The following is a 19,145-nucleotide window of genomic DNA, read 5'->3' as shown; positions in this document are numbered from 1 at the left end:
AGTTTGCTCCACATACTCCTGGCTTGCACTTGTTGATGAGGCAACCTGTCTAGGCTACCACTTGTTCTGGATTATTCACTTTTAACACTGTATTATCAGAATTTTATTTTATTTTAGAGACAGAGTGTTGCTCTTGTTGCCCAGGCTGAAGTGCAATGACATGATCTGGGCTCATTGCAACCTCCACCCCGCAGGTTCAAGCAATTTTCCTGCCTCAGCCTCTGGAGTAGCTGGGATTACAGGCGTGCGTCACCACGCCCGGCTAATTTTTGTATTTTTAGTAGAGACAGGGTTTCACCATGTTAGCCAGGCTGGTCTCGAACTCCCGATGTCAGGTGATCTGCCCGCTCGGCCTCCCATAGTCATGCTGGGATTATAGGCGTGAGCCACCGCACCTGGCCCAGAATTTTATTTTTGAAAACAACTTTTTATATTCACCAATATAATACAGCAAACTGGTTGTTAGTAAATTTTTGTTCCAAAAAATTATGCGATTTTAACTATCTTAAAACCCCCTCACTTTCAGAAGTGGCTCCTTTTTCACTAGAAGCAATAGACTCATTCTATCTACTTATAAACGAAGGTCTCAGAAGCCTCATGCCCTGAAAAACTGATTTTGAACCCTTGTGCATATCAGAATCACCAGGTGACTTTAAAAAAAAAAACACTCATGCTGAGGTTCTGCTCCTCACAGATTGTGATTCAGTAGGTCAGGGGTGGGACCCAGGAACCTACAGTTCAACAAAGCAGCATCAGTCCATCTGAATATGTTGCCAAGTGAAACCTGTTATGGGAAAATTTAAGTAACTGTAGCCCAAGGAAATCTTGTGCCGTTCACACAGTATAACAGACCAGCTATTCTACTTTAAACTAAGACCCTCCCAAACATCACACAGTTCAAGAAAATCCAGTTTGGCTGGGCACGGTGGCTCACATCTGTAATTCTAGCACTTTGAGAGGCCGAGGCAGGCAGATCGCCTGGGGTCCGGAGTTCGAGATCAGCCTGGCCAACATGGTGAAACCCCGTCTCTATTAAAAATACAAAAATTTGCTAGGCGTGGTGGCACACACCTGTAGTCCCAGCTACTCGGGAGGCTGAGGCAGGAGAATCACTGGAACCCAGGAGGCAGAGGTTATAGTGAGCTGACATCGTACCACTGCACTCCAGCCTGGACGACAGAGTGAGACTCCATCTCAGAAAAAGGAAAAAGAAAAAAGAAAATCCAGTTTTATTGTCTGACTCATCAAAGCTTCAGGGTGCGAAATGTCTGGCTACCTAGAATCGTGCTGACATTTTGCTTGTACATGTCTGTTTGTTTCTATATCACAGCTGTGAAGATACTGATAGGATCCCTTCTCTCCCTCCTTCGTCTCCCATGGCAAGACGAATGCCAGCCTCTTTCCCTTCTTAACTGTCATTATAATCAAAGGACCTGACTCACTCTGAGACAGCGTGGAGCTGCCAGTTCCAGTAAGACAACAGTCAGATTCTTCTTGCTCAGAACAGTGGAGGGAGGAAGCCAGGCCTGACATCCAGAACATCTCAAGCATCGGGAGAGCTGGCTTCTCCCTGCAACACACCAGGCCTGTGCTAAGCCCAAGCGGCCAGGCAGCTCGCCCAGCTTCAGAGAACACAAGGGGGCTTCATCATCTCCAGTTAGTGTGGAGAGAACTGAGAAGCACTTGGCAGGGACTGTTGTCAAAATCATTGACCCCCAATCATGACTTGGATCATTGACCCCCAATCATGCCTGGATCCCCAGGGCAACTCCCACCATGCCAGCCAGGACATGCTTGACATCCCCCTGGGGCTCTACCTCCTGATGTCTATCTTGGGTTAGGAGAGAGAGAAGGTCTGTGTCTGTCTTAGAAGGAAGCTGGGCTCTGCCTCCTTGAGTCATTTGGCCTCTGGGGTTAAATAGGAAAGTGCAGTTCCTCTACAGGATTGCTTTTATGGAAGACACATTTCCTTTGATGAGCACTAAGTGATGACTGGCAAACACAAGATAGAAAAAAAGAGAATAATCATCATTATGCAAATAGCGATTTTATAGTCACCGCTATACACCAGACTCTGAACCATGTAAAGCTAAGCTCTGTACTGCAGTCTTCACAACAACCTTATGAGGTAAATGCAACTATTAGTTCCATTTTCTAGATGAGCAATCAGAGGCTCAGAGAGGTAATGCAACCTGGCCAAGGCCACACAGCTGGTAAGTGGGAGAGTTATTGTTTAAATCCAAGACTATTGGAATCCAGTCTCAAATTCTTAATTACAATAAACTAATGCCTAACTTATTTCCCTACTTTGAGCAGGGTTGGCTGTGGAAGCTGTTAGTTTAATTTCAGACATTGTTCTCACAGCCATGACATCATTAGTAATCTCTCGTATAAAAGATGACACAAAGACCCCCCTGGGACGCCCTGACTGAAGTCACTCAGGTTCAGCTATACATCGGCCTGAGCTGTAATTTAGGGAAGAGTGGGTTTGGATGGAGTGAACTCTAAGAGATCAGCACTGCTTCTCACGTACCTCCACTTTTTTTTTTTTTTTTTTTTTTCTTCAGACAAAGTCTTGCTCTGTTGCCCAGGCTGGAGTGCAGTGGCGTGATCTCAGCTCACTGCAACCTCCACCTCCTAGGTTCAAGTGATTCTCCTGCCTCAGCCTCCTGAGTAGCTGGGACTACAGGTGTGTGCCACCATGCCCAGCTGATTTTTTTTTTTTTTTTTTTTGGTAGAGACGGGGTTTCACCATGTTGGTTAGGCAGGTCTTGAACTCCTGACCTCAAGTGATCCACCCACCCTGGCCTCCCAAAGTGCTGGGATTACAGGTGTGAGCCACTGCACCTGGCCATACACCCACTTTTAAGGAAGAGATCTGATAAAACAGCAACTCCAAGTACTGTAAAATAAAAAATAACAGATCTGAGAACTGTGCTTTGTCAGGCAAATAATGTTTTAGTTCTCAGTTTATTCATGCATATTTTGCTTTACTTGTTGTTATAGGGATTAAAATGGAGACTTTGGAAACCTAACTTATATATTTTGATCTTCCAAAGCATTTCTGAAAAAGCAAAATGTTTGGGGAACATGAGACAGCTTTGACCTCTAATTTTGTGCCATCCAATTCTGAAGGCTCATGGGCTGCACTGAGGTGGGAGCAGAGTGAGAGAGAGGGGAAGGGATTGCTGGGTGGGGTTATTGAGGAAGAAAATATTCTTTCCTGTCTTTGGATTTGTGGTTTGTCTGTTTGTGGCTCACTAGGGTAGGGGACCTTTATTTTCTCCTTCCAGGCAAAAGACTTGATGAAATCATCTCTCTCTGCTTCTCCTTTATGGCAATAATAACAATATTAGCCACCAAGCAGCTGGTGCTCAGGGCTTCTGCCTCTCAGCCATGTTGCCACATGACAAAAACAAGAGGGAGGAAAACAAACCAGCACGCAGACCCTGGCTAGATGCCCCAGTGTGCCAGGGAAGTGCTGGCTTTGAGCTGCTCCAACTAAGAAAGAGAAGATGCCTTTTGTTTCTATTTTATCTATTGGGACAAAGTTGGCCACTGAATGCGGTACCAGTATGGAATGGGGGCAAAATAGTAATGAGGGATGGGTGGAAAGTTATTACCCTAAAGAAGACTGGCAGAGGGGAGGGGGGAAATGGACCCCTTTTCAGTCTGGCAGTTGCCTGTTCCCTTAGACACGGTCTTTGTTGTCTAGGCATGCACAGGCTGTGTCTGGGGACTCGCTCAGGGTCACTCAGCAAATCAAGGATACAGTTAGGGCTCCTGCCTCTTGAAACCCCCTTCTCTATTGGTCTGGCTGGCAGGGTAGTAATCTGCCCAGCTGCTTCGGGGAGTCAGACCACCCTGAGTCATGACCCAGGACAAGGTGGACAGAAGCCTAAAGCAGTGAAGACGCAGCACTGGGATGATGCCACTCTTCAGCCAGAAGAGATGGACCCCAAGCAACTTCAGTTTAGTCTCTGATCAGGAACTCAAGCAGACAACTATGGCAAATGGGGCAGGCAGAGGGAAGCAGAGAAATCCATTTCGCATTTTTCCCATGCCTCAAGTCAGCTCCTTTCCTGGAATTCTGGAATCCACAGGGCCTTCTTCCCATGGACTCCATTTCCTGCTGCCTTGTGTATCCAGGATCCAGACTGCCTTAACAACATTCTTCAAATGGCATAAAGGTCTTCGTGTCTGCTTACCCATGAAATATCCAGGTGCTGCATTCATCAGCCTTGGTAATGTAATTCTCAGGCAGGAGTCCAGAGCAGCCGGTGGTTAAGGATGTACCATAGATCCAGCCCTCGCTGGTGCTGGTCTGCTCCATTGGAGACATGAAGATGAAATCCCCGGGGACCAGCTCCAGCTCATCGTCATTTTGCGGGGTATAGGGGTAGATGACCTGTAATGTCTGAAAAAGGAAGAGAGGGTGAGTGAGCCCCACGCCTCACCATTCTCCTGAGTGCCTTGAGGGCAGGACTGTGTGTTCTGCATTAATACTGCACACCTCCAGAGTGGGATGTGCCCAGGAGCCCTTGGGGTCTGCAGGCCCTGAGTAGATGTGAATTCCTATCAGAGAGCACTTCTCTCTTCAGGGTATTGCAGGTGTATGCCTGGTGCTAGAAATGGTTCCATACTTTTCTTCAGGCATGTCTAGATTTCCCATCAGGATTCAAGTATCGTTTTTGGAAATTGACCTGAAATCCTGTAGGCTCTCTGGCCAACTGCTATATAAATGGACTTGGACCAAGCTTCCCTTGCTTCATCTGATAGTCACCATGATAGACACTTGAAACCCAGCTCATGGAAAGCCAGTCTTCCATACGGGGGTTACAGAGGGGCCAGGTGGAGTGTCTCTCCTCCAGGAAGGCTCAGGGAATGAAGTACCCCCCTTTCTGTGTAACTTAGCTCTTTATTTATGCATTACTATTATTATTATTATTATTATTTTGAGATGGAGTTTCAGTCTTGTTGCCCAGGCTGGAGTGCAATGGCGTGATCTCAGCACATTGCAGCCTCTGCCTCCTGGGTTCAAGTGATTCTCTTGCCTCAGCCTCCCTGGTAGCTAGGATTTCAGGCGGCCGCCACCACACCTGGCTAATTTTTATATTTTTAGTAGGGACAGGGTTTCACCATGTTGGCCAGGCTGGTCTCGAACTCCTGACCTCAGGTAATTCCCCTCTCTCGGCCTCCCAAAGTGCTGAGATTACAGGTTTGAGTCACCACGCCCGGCCAACTTAGCTCTTTAAACCAGACATGGTTCTTGACTTAAAGGAGCTTTCTTTAAACCTATAGTTTTAACAAAGATCCTGAAAGAAAAACGTCTAGACATCAGTGTCTATGTCAGCATGTAGCCAGCTTTCATCAGATGGAGAAAACGTTCTCACTTTGGGCTCCGAAACAGCCCCCAGGCCAAAAACAGGCCATGTCAGTTGGCTATTTTTTTCTTTATTTCTTTTTGCCTTCCTTTCCTGGTATGTATTGACATCACAGGTATAGGCATGAAGGTACTGTAGAAAACATTTATTTTAGTATTTTTTGTTACTCATGGTGGGAGACCTCAATAGTAAGGAAAATATTTCCTATCTTATTTGTTTCACAGGGGACACAAAGATGGAGAAAGCTTTAACAGCTTTTACTGTTTTCTAGGGTCTCAAAGCCGTGGAGGCTAAGTATTCTGGTCTCCACTTGCATATTTCTGACTTTGGCTTCAGGCTTCAGTTTCCTCATCTATAAAATAACACTTAAGCCTATAAAAGTTAAATGAGACAATCTAAGAAAACACCTTAGGACAGAGCCTTGTGCACTGAAGGGGCATAATTATTTCTACAGAACCAGAGCACCTGATCTCCCAGGTCACATCCTTCCTTCCAGCCGACCCTGATCCCTGGACTCTGTGCTGGGTAGGCCTGTGAACTAATTGGCTCATTGATTTCAAGGTGATACACCAGAACATGTTATAAAGAGAGAATTTCCTTCTGGAAATCTCTAAAGAAAGGAGCCAGTAAAGGTGTGATTCTTTTCAGAGGATGAGAGTGATTGTGCAGAGAGCTCGTTTGCACCGCTGCATTTCCCATTTTCCTTTTATGTAGGGCACCTGTTTGTTTCCCCAATTCTGACTCCAGCATCTTTCAGTTCTAGATCTTCCCTGCTCTGATTGCCTCCTTATTTATTCTTCCTGTCCCTCTGCCTCATACACACTCAAACCACCTCTCCAAACAAGCCAGGAAGGTTTTCTGTGGGATTGTTAAATCAGCTTAAAGGGAAAAATAATTCACGCGAAATCTCATAAACTGCAAAGCTAAATGTGTGACGTCCCATGAAAAGGAACATTCTTTTTTTTCTGGGACAAGGTGGAGAAAGGCACTGAGTCACAGGGAAACAAGACTAAACTTGTGTTCCTTAACTGTTCAAGCACGGCATGGTCTTGGCTATTAACGCCTTTGGCCCAGTAGTGCCTTTCCTTTGAGAAATTCAATGCGATTTCAGAGAAGTCCTCATTTGTTCTATCATGTAGCAGGGGTGGGCATTCATTCTATCTCTAGGTTATCCCCAGGGAAACTGAGGCACAGCAAAGGTTACAGACAGTATGTCCTAGGCATAGGGAAGCTGGACAATAAGTAGCTTCGATTTATTGAATGAACAATAAAAGAATTAAGGCATTGTAGCAAATCTAAAATTATAACTGGGACCCATGTCCCCACTGCCCTTTCTCATTCACCAAAAGCACATACAAAACCTTAGCCTAAGTTTGAAAGATACGAGAACACATGCCTAATTTATATTACATTCTACTTATTCTTTTGTTTCATGTTTGCCATCTACTTGTAAGAACTCTTTTCTTTTTTTTTTTTTTGTGAGATGGAGTCTCACTCTGTTGCCCAGGCTGGAGTGCAGTGGCATGATCTTGGCTCACTGCAACCTCTGCCTCCCGGATTCAAGAGATTCTCCTGTCTCAGCCTCCCGAGTAGCTGGGACTACAGGTGCGTACCGCCAAACCTGGCTAATTTTTGTATTTTTAGTAGAGACGAGGTTTCACTGTGTTGGCTAGGCTGGTTTCGAACTCCTCACCTCAGGCGATCTGCCTGCCTCGGCCTCCCAAAATGCTGGGATTACAGGTGTGAGCCACTGTGCCTGGCCTGTACTCATAAGAACTCGACTCCAGAACAGACACTGTGGCTCACGCCTGTAATCCCAGCACTTTGGGAGGCCAAGATAGGCGGATCATGAGGTCAGGAGATCGAGACCATCCTGGCTAACATGGTGAAACCCTGTCTCCACTAAAAATACAAAAAATTAGCCGGGCGTGGTGGCGGGCACCTGTAGTCCCAGCTGCTTGGGAGGCTGAGGCAGGAGAATGGCGTGAACCCAGGAGGCGGAGGTTGCAGTGAGCCGAGATTGCACCACTGCACTCCAGCCTGGGCAACAAAGCAAGGCTCCGTCTCAAAAAAAAAAAAAACCTCTTGAATCCACCTCAGGCATGTTTTTCCTCCTTACTGCAATGGGATGGAACTCAGTTTGCTGAATGAAAGGCGGCCACAGCCCTGTGTGAATACAAGAGCTGAACTGTCTTTGGAGCCCTTTTTATTCTCACTCACAATAATAGCTGCAGCAATTTTTTGTTGCTGTTGCACCCACCTTGTGCTGGGTATGACATTAGAGCCTTTCCATACATCTTCTTTATTTAGTCTTCATAACCATCTAGCAAAACATTGTCACCATTTTACAGACGAGAAAACTAAGGACTGGAGATTTACATAAGTTGTCAAAGTGAATTTAACCCTTGCTAAAGTGATGGAGCCAGGATTTGAAGCCAAGTGTGCTAGACTACAAAATTGATGCTTTTTGGGTCACCTGGTCCTTCCTCTGGATTTCTATTGGTTGGTATATTAAACTGGCATGGCCCAATGTAATCACTAACATGGAAGAGCCTATGTGAAATACAAATGGGGATTTGTGTGTCCAAATCGAGTGAGAATCTAAACAGCAGAGGGATGAGGCCTTGGAGTCTTCCTGAGCATCACAGTGCCTTGCCAGCGTGTCCTTGCCTAAACCACTCTCCTTCTCTGGACATCTGTTCCCTCACTGGAACAATCAATCAAAACTGCCTCCTGGGGGCACGTTGAAGAAGGCAGGCAAGAAGAGGGTTACATTTGCAGACGGCTCAGGTAGGACCCAAAGACCTCACAGGAGAGGTCCAGTCCAAAGGGGCCGAGGAGAGCTTTAGCAGAACGAACGGTAATAAATGAGCTTTTACAAATAAGAGATAAAAGAGGCCAAGTTATTTTTAGAAAATAATTCACGTGGGCGCTTGCTGCCTTTTTCCTTCCATGCCAATTGAGCAGAATGTGGGTCAGGCAGAAAAGCAATTACCCTTTAACTGGAGGGCAGTGTTGATTAGAGGATATTCCTTGTAAAATTCCACTGCCACCTTCCTTCTCTTAGAAAGGTGACTTCTCAGAGGCCATCTGCATGCAACCCTTGACTTTTTTTTTCTTTGCCCTCAGAAGGAGTCCAACCAGCCATACCTCCCTTGTTATCTTCAGGGCTCGTTCTATGTGACTCTAGGAGATGTCAGAATTCTTAAATAAGATCAGCCCCAGTCTGCTCAAGGCATCTTACAGAAACCTGCATCAAATGACTCAAAAGGAGGCCATCACGTTCCCATCAGCAGAGTCAGACAAAACTGCATGCCCCTGACACTCGCAGCCGCATGCTTGGCCCTGAACCTCTCACTCATGGGTTGGCTTCTTCTACCACCTCCAAAACAATGAGCTTGCCTGCCCCCAGCCCCGGGGTTCTAACTGTTTTTCATGTTTTGTTTTTTAAAGAAGTCTAAAAGAGATGTTAAAAGGCTATGTAAACCAACAAAAATACCAGTTCTTTGGCTGTTTGAAAAATTGGGAAACAAATATAAGAATTGCTTAATAAATGTACTTAAGTTGGAAGGCATATTTTTAACAAACGATGAGGTCTTTTGTGGGTGGGTAGAGATACAGTCTGGCCATGCTGCCCAGGCTGCTTTGGAACTCCTGGTCTCAAGCAATACTCCTGCCTCAGCCTCCCGAAGTGCTGGGATTACAGGTGACAGCCACCATGCCTGGCTACGATGTAGTTTTGTTTCAGACTGGTTGCCCTTCTTTATCGGTCAAAATACATGGGCTCTTGCTTCATCTCTGGCCCTAAATTACTAAGACACTAATGTTTTTGTGTCTCAGCTTCTCCTTCAGGATAGAAAAAGACAATATTGGCCAGGTGCGGTGGCTCATGCCTGTAATCCCAGCACTTTGAGACACCGAGGTGGGCAGATGACCCGAGTTCGAGACCAGTCTGGCCAACACAGTGAAACCCTGGCGCTACTAAAAATACAAAAAATTAGCCCGGTGTGGTGGCGGGCACCTGTAATCCCAGCTACTTGGGAGGCTGAGGCAGGGGAATCACCTGAACCCAGGAGGCGGAGGTTGCAGTAAGCCAAGATCGAGCCACTGCACTCCAGCCTGGGCAACAAGAAGTGAAACTCCATTTAAAAAAAAAAAAAAGGCAATTTTATGCTTCTAAGATGTCACATACTTGTCTAGAAGGCAATGTTGATTCCCTCAAAGGAAGGATGCTAGGGGTGTACCAATCTTTCTTCTTGTGATGGAATTCAGTTTTCTCACTCAGGCCTCCCACTGGGATGTGCACAAACTCTCACAACAGGTGGCTTGAGTTTTCTTTTCATGTGTGTCTGTCCTCAAAGCTCCTTGAGGACAGGACCACATTTAAAAATTCCAGTATGCTCCATGGTACTTGGCATGATACAGATACACAGCAAATATCTGTTGATTATGTCTTTGCAAGGTTTTTTTGTTTTTTATTTTGTTTTGTTTGGTATTTATGTGTTTTTCAACTCACCTAAGGTCAAAATGATATCTTCCATTAACACCATAAATTTATATAATATTTAAAATTTTCCAATATTTTTTATTTATTCTCTCCCATTTCATTTCTTTTTCACTGGAGTAGGATTGGCTGGGGAGACAGAACTATGGGGATGTTACCCAGATGAACCACTTGTGACCCAGAGAGGAAGGAGGCATGCTGGAAGCCTCCCAGTGAGCCAAGCAGAGGCTGGACACAATCCTAGGCCAACGGACTCTCTGTTAGGTGCTTGCTCCATCTGTCCCCTGTAGGTACCCATCTCCCTGCAGCAGCGAGCTGCTGATTCTGATCGCATCCCTGCACCTGGTAGCTTCTGGAACCACAGTGAGACATTACCTCATGGTTAGCAAATCGGATATCCCGAGAAAATATGGTAGCCACCCAGTCACACCCGAGCTTGACGTCAATGTTCTGGGCCAGTTTCTCTAGGGTGGGTAGGTGGCTGGCTTGGAAGTGGTAAGCCAGGGTCACATGTAGCTGCTTCTTATGAGGTTCCACATGCACTTCTGGAAAAAGGAAGGAAAAGGTCAGTGATTAAAAGGTGGTGATCATAGCAATGGTGAAGACTTAAGGAAAGGCATAGAAAGGTACCCTGAGAAATTCTGCTTCCCACAGAACAAAGAAGACAAAAGACGTTTCTCTCCTTCACAGCAGTAGAATAAGGGGGTAAGGGGACGGCAAGAGATTCTGAATCGAGCCACTGTTCAAGAGATAAAGAGCCACCATATGGCTTTCCTCTAGGAGCTACGGGTCGGCTGAAGGCAGTCCTTTTAGTTAAGTCCTTCTCACAACCATTCCAGTTGATGGTCACCAGCCCCACCATTCAGATGAGGGCACTATGACCTACAGTGATGAAATAATTTGTGTAGAAATACAAAGCATGTTTTGTAGCTGCGTGACTCCCAAGGCTAGATTCCCTTCATTTTGGAATCAGGTCTCTTAGCTTCTGGGGGAGATTGATGGAGAAATGCGGGGAAAAGATGGATATTTTCAAAGTTTAATGCAGGGTTTCTCTCAACAGCATTTTGGGTTGAATAATTATTTTTGGGGGAGGCTGTCCTGTGCATTATAGGGTGTTTAACAGCATCCCTGGCCTCTACCCACAAGACGTCAGCAGCCCTCTCCAAGCTGTAACAATTGAAAATGACCTCAGACATTGCCAAATGTACCTTAGGAGGCAAAATCACCCTTAGTTGAGACATACTGGTTTAAAGTATACAGACTGTTATTCTAAGATACCCCAAGAGACAAAACAAAACAACCCTCCTACCTACAGGAGGGAATGGCTTTTTTTTTTCTCTCTTGTACTTTTTTTTTTGAGACAGGGTCTTGCTTTGTTGCCCAGGCTAGAGTTAAGTGGCATGATCATAGCTCATCGCAGCCTCCACCTCCTGGGCTCAGGTGATGCTCCCACCTCAGCTTCCTGAGTAGCTGGGACTACAGGTGTGAACCACCATGCCTGGCCTCTTTTGTATTTACAATGAGGGAGAATCATCTACTGTACAAACTAGAATAATAAAGTAGTTGCAACTAGAAAAAATTAGGGAATTTGAGAATTTAAGGGGCTTGGTCAAGTCACACAGAGAATTAGTGGTCCAAGATAGAAGTAGAAATTGAGCATTTCGGTTTTAAGTACTTTTTCTTTTATACTGCATTGCCTTTCTTTGGTGTAAGCCCCATGAGACAAGGTTTTTGTCTCTTGCTTACACTGTATCCTTACTCAGCATATCATGCAGGTTTTCAGTACTTGTTAAATGAATAAATGCACATGAATGAATCTCCCTTGACCACTTCAAATGGAGGATGACACTAAATCTACTTGATGATATCTGGGCCTGCCAACAACTGGAGAATACCAAGTTCCAGGGCAAAGACATGGTGGCCGGCTTTCCATGCTAGGTAATAAGGAGCGGGACCGGCTAAGCTGTGCAGGGTCATCCAGTTCTCCACATCCCCACCAGGGGGCCACACAACGGCAGAGAAACGAAGCCGGCCAAGTTCTTCATGACAGCAGGATGGAGAGGAACTGGCTCCACCCGCGTCCCACGGGGAAAGCTGGGGCTTCGACTGCTTCTCACTCAGTATGCACTCCAAGAATGTGCTGCGGCCCTGGCTGAGGCTTGCTTTTCTCATTTGTGAAGGATTTGGGTTTTGCGGCTTTGACATTAGTTTTGGTCCTTGTGGGGATTTAGTGGTTCTGACAATAACCACTGTGGGATGAGAGAAAGCCATTTCCTTGAGATTGAGGGATAAGAACAGGAAATAATTTGCCTCTCAGTTATGCTCTTTCTCTGAAATATCAAGCTGCTATGAAATGTCAGGCTTCACTGAAGTCAGGACCCAGAGACTAGTCCCGTCGCTGAGGGAGAGGAAGAGGTGGGGGTGGGGGTTGCAGAGTCTAAAGAGGCCCCCTCCCCAGGTACAGAGGGGTCTTAAGGTCCTTGTGTTCCTTCCGAGAGCGCTGTGATCCTGCAGTGATGCTGAGTCCCGATCACACTCATAGGTCCCAAGCCCTGTGTGGTGCTTTTCTGGTAAAGAGGAATATGGAACAAAGGGCCTGAGATGGTGATGAAAATAGCAGCAGGGAACAATGGCAGGTGAGGGATAGGTCAAAGGCCAAAGGCCAAAAGGCTAAGGAGCAAACTGTGCGGCTTTGCTCAGGTCTTCCCCCTCTCTGGCACTCCATAAAATTAGGGGTAGGGGAATTCTAGGTCTCCTCCAGCTTCGCACTCAGCACTCGGCTTCCACTGTGCATCCTGCACCGTCTACTCTGGTCCGGGCAGCCTCCCCACTGTCCTCTGCTCACACCATCTCATGCCTGCCTGCCTGTGCTCCTGCCACCTGCCCGCCTGTGCTCCTGCCACCTGCCCGCCTGTGCTCCTGCCACCTGCCCGCCTGTGCTCCTGCCACCTGCCCGCCTGTGCTCCTGCCACCTGCCTGCCTGTGCTCCTGCCACCTGCCCGCCTGCAGGCCTTCCCTCCATTGTCCTGATCAACGCCGTCCCAGGGCAAGTTTCCTTCCTTCCGTGAAGGTGGAACCACCCCTTTCTCTTTTCAGAGCTGATGTTACACAGGGCCTGGCCGGGAGAAACCACTTCTTGTTCTCTTCCCTGTTGCACTCCTCATGTAGGAGGAATCCTCATAGTAGGTGACTAATAAGTACCTGCCAATTGTGATTTCACGCTGGAGCGAGCCAAGAGGCTCTCCCCCCACCAGGTTGTCTGTCTGTTTCCCTGCTGTCATTGAGGTAGGTGAGCTTGTCCACACCTGTAGTCAGACAGCAGAGCTTTGCAAACTTCTCCCTCTTTTCACCTCCATCGTGTCTCCTGCCTTGAGTACCCCTTTAAGTTAATTCCTTTGACAGGAAATCTCAGGTATCCTGAACTAAGAGCTCCCATGAGAAGAACAGGAGACATTTGGAAGGGGTTACATTTTTAGACAGACTCTTGGGGCTTGGGGTCCTGTCTAATGGTTTTCAGCAAGTTGAAGGGTATTGGCTCAGAGGATTTTATTGTGTATAATACGAAGTGCTTCCACTCTTCTCTCTATCCTCTGCTACCCACTGAGAAAAGATCTGGATTGTCATGGAGTGAACAAAGAGACCCAGATAAACACCTACATGGGCGGGAGCTTGGGAGGGAGAAAGGATGTTTCTTTAATTCTGAATTAGGAGGAGATGGTGGTGCTACAAAGAAATACATTTCTAGTTCAGTATGGAAGTCATCTGTGAAACTTCAACTTGGGTGTTAGGGAATAAGCCTCAGACAGTCTCTCCAGGTTAGCGGAAGAGGAGTTGAACATTTTTCCAAGGGAGCAAAAAGGTGTGGGGTGCTGCAGGAAAAGGCTCTGTTTTTTTGTCACACGTCCATTCCTGCAGGGTCCTCCACCTCCTGACCCCATCCTGCTCCTCTACCACTATTTCCTATCCTTTTTCCTTTCCAACTGTTTGACTGACAGGGCCCAGGGCTGGCCTGGCAGCTGTTTGCTCACCGGTTTTGGATGCAGCCTCTGCAGCAAAGTCAGCAGCAAACTTCTTGAGGACCTCCGCACTGTCTTCCTTTACGAAGAGGCCGATGAAGTTGGACGACGTATAGAGCTCCAGGGGCAGCGGGGCCGAGAACTTACATTTCCAGCGACTGACCGTGGTCTGCAGAGCTTCCCCCAGGGCATCCACCTTGCTGTCCTCGCACTGGCGGGGAAAACAGGCAGTCTTCACTCAGAGACAAGGGGAGATGGAAGTCTGCTGCTACTTAACATTGGCATCCTCTCCCCAGAGACTGGAGGAGGCTGATAATGCAATTACTTAACCACCACCCCTGTCTGTGGGGAGAGAGAGGAACTGCAGACTTCCAGTTATTCAGACACAGATTACCCAACTGGTGGATTAATGTGGGGAACACACGACCTCTTCCCTCCTTTCCTTGCTCTGAAGTGGCCCCCGTGAACCCAGCCAAAATGCTGCAGGACTGGTTGTGCCGAAAGCAAGAAAGGGGAGCGAGATTGGGGAGATATTGGTCAAAGGACACAAAACTTCACTTAGGAGAAATAAGTTCAAGAGACCTATTGTATAGTACAGTGACTATAGTTCATCATAATGTATTGTATGCTTGAAAGTTACTAAGAGAGTAGAGTTTAAGTGTTCTCACCACAAATACATGATAAGCATGCGAGGTAATGCATGTACAATTAGCTTGATTTAGGCACTCCACAATGCATACATATATTCAACCATCATGTTATACACCATAAATGTATATAATTTTTATCAATTAGAAAAAAATCAGGCTGGGCGCAGTGGCTCATGCCTGTAATCCCAGCACTTTGGGAGGCTGAGGTGGGCAGATCACTTGAAGACTGGAGTTTGAGACCAGCCTGACCAACATAGTGAAACCCCATCTCTACTAAAAATACAAAAATTAGCCAGATGTGGTGGCGGACGCCTGTAATCCCAGCTACTTGGGAGGCTGAGGCAGGAGAATCACTTGAACCTGGGAAGCGCAGGTTGCAGTGAGCCAAGATCACACCACTGCACTCCAGCCTGAGTGACAGAGGGAGACTATATATCAATAAAAAAAAAAAAGAAGGCCGGGCGCGGTGGCTCACGCTTGTAATCCCAGCACTTTGGGAGGCCGAGGCGGGCGGATCACGAGGTCAGGAGATCGAGACCACGGTGAAACCCCGTCTCTACTAAAAATACAAAAAAATTAGCCGGGCGTGGCGGCGGGCGCCTGTAGTCCCAGCTACTCGGAGAGGCTGAGGCAGGAGAATGGCGTGAACCCGGGAGGCGGAGCTTGCAGTGAGCGGAGATCGCGCCACCGCACTCCAGCCTGGGTGACAGAGCCAGACTCCGTCTCAAAAAAAAAAAAAAAAAAGAAAAAGAAAAGAAAAAGTTCTCCTTGCTTGTGAAAAAAAAAATGAAGGAATGTGACAGGAGAGAGTGCAGCATCCCAGGAGAAGCTGCGTGTTTTCTACTATTTTGTATCATCTGTACCTTTTCTTTTCCTCTTAGATGATCAGAAGTTGACTCTACATCCACCCTCATGATAGTTGGGAAGAATGAGTCCCAGAGAGCTGTGACATCATCCTCCTACCTTCCTGACAGCATTGGAAAAAAGAATGAATGTCTCTCAAACTCTGAAGGGTTTTGAGAAAGATCCTGGGATGACTAAGAGGAAATGATAGTCACTTTAATTTTCAGAGTGAATGGTAAAAGAGAAGGTGTTAGGAACATATTATTACCTGAGAGCGAGAAAAAGAGAGAGAATATATCTGGGGAAAAAAGCAAAATATTTTTTATAAAAATGTTTTAAAATGCTACCACTTTGTTTGGTCTTGAATATGTGGAGATAAATCAACTCTTCTCTATTAACACAGAGAGCTAAAGTAGACAAAATGTATTTACATGTGTGATAGTGAGGGGGATTATATTTGGTCAGTAGAGGCCGGGTGTGGTGGCTCACACCTATAATCCCAGCACTTTGGGAGGCCGAGGTGGGCGGATCACTTGAGGTGAAGAGTTCAAGACCGGCCTGGCCAACATGGTGAAACTCCATCTCTACTAAAAATACAAAAATTAGCCAGGCATGGTGGCACATGCCTGTAATCACAGCCACTTGGGAGGCTGAGGCAGGAGAATCGTTTGAACTCGAGAGATGGAGGTTGCAGTGAGCCGAGATCATGCTACTGCACTCCAGCCTGTGTGACAGAGTGAGACTCTGTCTCAGAAAAAACAAAAAACAAAAAACAAACAAAAAACAAAAGCAAAAAACAAAATACAAAAAAACAAAAACAACAACAAAAATTGGTCAGTACATAAGCTTTCTGACAGCTAGGATTATACGCTAGGTAACAATGGCAAGTCAATATCTTTGCATTTTCTAGAAATATATAGTGGGAAAAAAGAAAAACCTGTGGACAGGAAATGGCTTTCTCTGTCTATAAACTGCCTTTTTTGTTCCCTGCTCTTAGTTCCTCCTCTTTGCTTGTCATAAGAGTGGAGAGGGTAGACAGCAAACAGGTGTGAAGCTAGATCAGTGATTCTATTCCAGCAGCCAGACCAGTGTGTCTCTCACAGAGGGTTACAATCTGGTGCAGCCCCCATCCTGGGGTGCTCCTGGGCCTCAGCAGATAAAACTAGGAAGCGTTGGGGTGAGAGGCTCATTGTGGACCTCACTGATCCCTTGAAGGTCCCTCCAGCTGTAGGAGCCCGTGACTATTCCTGCTATCCTCCTGCGAGGCCCCCCTTTGCTCCAGGTCCCAAAGGGCTGGCTGGGATCCTGGGAGCCAGGCTTCCCAGGGGTGGGGGCGCTGCTGCTCACCATAAAGAACTGGCAGAGTGTGATGTGTGGGAAGATGTTGTGTGCCTTGTTCTTCCCGCAGATCTGCTTGGACTGCTGCCAAAAGTCGGAAAGCTTCTGTGCTAAGGGGCCGGTGGGACGGAGGTAGAGGACGTACTCCCGGGGCAGGGGGTCATCCAGGAAGGGGTCACCGACGTGGGAGAATAACCTGTAAGAAAGAAGTAAGCCAACGAGGTGTCGCTTGAGAATAATGGGAGGGGAAAAAAGGACTGAGAGACAGATCGACCCTCCATGTGCTCCAAATCCCCGGCACAGCACGGGGAAGGGTTTTCATTCGTGATTTAAAAATCTACTTCTGGAAACTCACACTTCATAACCAACTCTCTGATGCAGCAACTTCTGTCTTCCTTCTTGTCATTTTGCCTCCTCATCCTACAACTCCCTAAAAAAGTCCTAAAACCGCTCTCCAGGAAGCATTCTTGGATCAACTCCAAATCCTTTCCCAATCCGCTAGGACCAACACAGCCTGTCCCTCAGGTCAGCCTATAATTAAACCCATGTCCCTCCAAAGACAAGGGAAGCTCCCAGAAAGGTAACCTTGTGGGATCCACCCTGGGTAGGGATACCCTGGAAGGTAAGTAGGGTACTTTTCTAAATTGATTTGCTCAATATCCATACCCCTAAAATGAATCTTTAAGTGACTGGAGCGGGGACAGATCTTATGAGAGAGGCTCTATCTGGGAATTACTTAGAATTTTCTTTAAACAGCTCCAAGGAGAAACATACCCTGGGGCCAGGGCAGAGGAGGCAATTGACTTGATAAATGCACTTGCCACAGTCTTTTGGCTCCTGTCTCTTCTGGAAGGGCCCATTAGAGAAAGTCTGCACCTCCCCACTCGTCCACATGTGCCTAGAGTTAATTATATGCTATTTTCTCAATTTATTTATCTCATACCAACCAGTCACATGCTGCCTGAACACTTCTTCCTCCCGTGGATGCCAAGGCTTTTTGTCTGAAAGAAGAAATCAAATTTCTATTGTTAATATTTTTAGCCTCCTCTCACTGCAGTGGCAAGAGCTGAGTATGAAGGAGGCGACATCGAAGCCCGTGTTCCACTCGCTCCTCTGTGGTGGGGAGTAGATACTTGCAGCAGGATTTCCCCCAAGGGTCATATCGAGACATATGGAAGTTAGGACTTGTAATTAATTTCCATGTGATTAGCATGAGATTTGCATGCAGTCTGACAGCCCAGGCAGTCTATTTTCAGCAGTTTCCACATTAGAGTTTTATTTTTGCTTCTCTAAAGGTTGTCATGTCTTGGTTTTTCCTCCTTCCTCTTCACCCACTCATTCTTACTGACCCAGATCCCTGACAGCAGATTCTTGTTTTCAGCCCCTTTGGCAGAAAGTATTAGAAGTGGTGCTGATGGTTTCCTTTTTTATTTTTTTTGAGACAGAGTCTTACTCTGTCACCCAGGCTGGAGTGCAGTGATACGATGATCGTGGCTCACTGCAGCCTCGACCTCCTGCACTCAAGCAATCCTCCCGGCTAAGCCTCCCAAGTAGCTGGGACTGCAGGTGCACGCCACCATATTTGGCTAATTTTTTATTTTTGTAGAGACAGGATATCATTATGTTGCCCAGGCTGGTACTGATTATTATTAAGACATAGGGCTAAAAGCTCACAAGGACAATGGGTTTGGATCAATTCACTGCCTCCCTCTACCCACTTCCAACCACCACCAGGCTGGATCCATCATCTCCAAGTATTTTACAGACATCTTTGAGGACGAGTATCACTGGATTAAAGGGAATGGCCAGAGCAGTGCAGCTATCATTCTCGCTTCTGGAGAAACAACTCAAAGCATGACTAACTGTGGCTAAGTATCCATAGGCTGGTTATAGCAGTGAAGCCCTGTGTACAAACTTACAAGTGGAGCTCTTCTGAAATTATACACAGGTCTCCAAGAGCCAGATAGTTCTGGATTTGTATCTAGCCTTGCTATTCATCCATCCTTTCATTCACTCATGCATTCATGCTTACATTTATTCAGCAAACATCTACTGAATCTCAACTATTTTGTCAGCACTGTGCTAGGCTCTAGGAATACAGTAATGAACAAGACTTATGTGATCCCTGCCCTAAAGGAGTTTCCTGTCTAGTAGGCATGTAAATATTAATTATACAGATAATGATTTAATTAATTGGTGTTAAGTGCAATGGAGGGAAAGCATAGGGGACACAAGAACATAGGACAGGGAGATCTAACCTGGTCTGAGGGGCTGGGGAAGGCTGCACTAAGGATGGAACATTTCAAGTGAAATCTGAGGGTGTAGACACATCTGGGTGGGGTGGATGGGGCGCGTGGTGGTCGTTGATGTGGAAAACACCTGGTACATCTATTCTATAGTGAGATGTAAA

General features: G+C 46.5%; 1 protein-coding gene and 1 long non-coding RNA gene across 9 annotated transcripts in view; one reads left to right on the top strand and one right to left on the bottom strand.

The window, feature by feature from the left end:
• The window catches only part of LOC116477088 (uncharacterized), an 81,650-nt gene extending 67,681 nt beyond the window's left edge, over nucleotides 1–13,969 (top strand). The window contains exon 3 of the long non-coding RNA XR_004250343.2: nucleotides 13,884–13,969. This is a non-coding gene — a long non-coding RNA (uncharacterized LOC116477088). The remainder of the gene's footprint in view (nucleotides 1–13,883) is intronic.
• UBASH3B (ubiquitin associated and SH3 domain containing B) overlaps nucleotides 1–19,145 on the bottom strand; it is a 156,269-nt gene that overhangs the window by 21,478 nt on the left and 115,646 nt on the right. For 6 of the 8 annotated variants that reach the window (XM_032167743.2, XM_058446727.1, XM_058446729.1 and 3 more), the window contains 5 exons: nucleotides 17,683–17,736; nucleotides 16,745–16,931; nucleotides 13,917–14,115; nucleotides 10,264–10,433; nucleotides 4,209–4,417 (listed from right to left, as the gene is read on the bottom strand). In XM_032167743.2, the coding sequence (XP_032023634.1) occupies nucleotides 4,209–4,417; nucleotides 10,264–10,433; nucleotides 13,917–14,115; nucleotides 16,745–16,931; nucleotides 17,683–17,736 (819 nt within the window). Of the gene's footprint in view, nucleotides 1–4,208; nucleotides 4,418–10,263; nucleotides 10,434–10,518; nucleotides 11,393–13,916; nucleotides 14,116–16,744; nucleotides 16,932–17,678; nucleotides 17,737–19,145 lie in introns of those variants that run through there. The other 2 variants (XM_058446725.1, XM_058446728.1) reach the window with 2 other exon arrangements.

Source organism: Hylobates moloch, unplaced genomic scaffold (assembly GCF_009828535.3).
Source record: "Hylobates moloch isolate HMO894 unplaced genomic scaffold, HMol_V3 SCAFFOLD_11, whole genome shotgun sequence".
Classification (NCBI taxonomy): Eukaryota; Metazoa; Chordata; class Mammalia; order Primates; family Hylobatidae; genus Hylobates; species Hylobates moloch.
The sequence above is the reverse complement of the archived record's forward strand: the minus strand, read 5'-3'. Positions and strand labels throughout refer to the sequence as shown.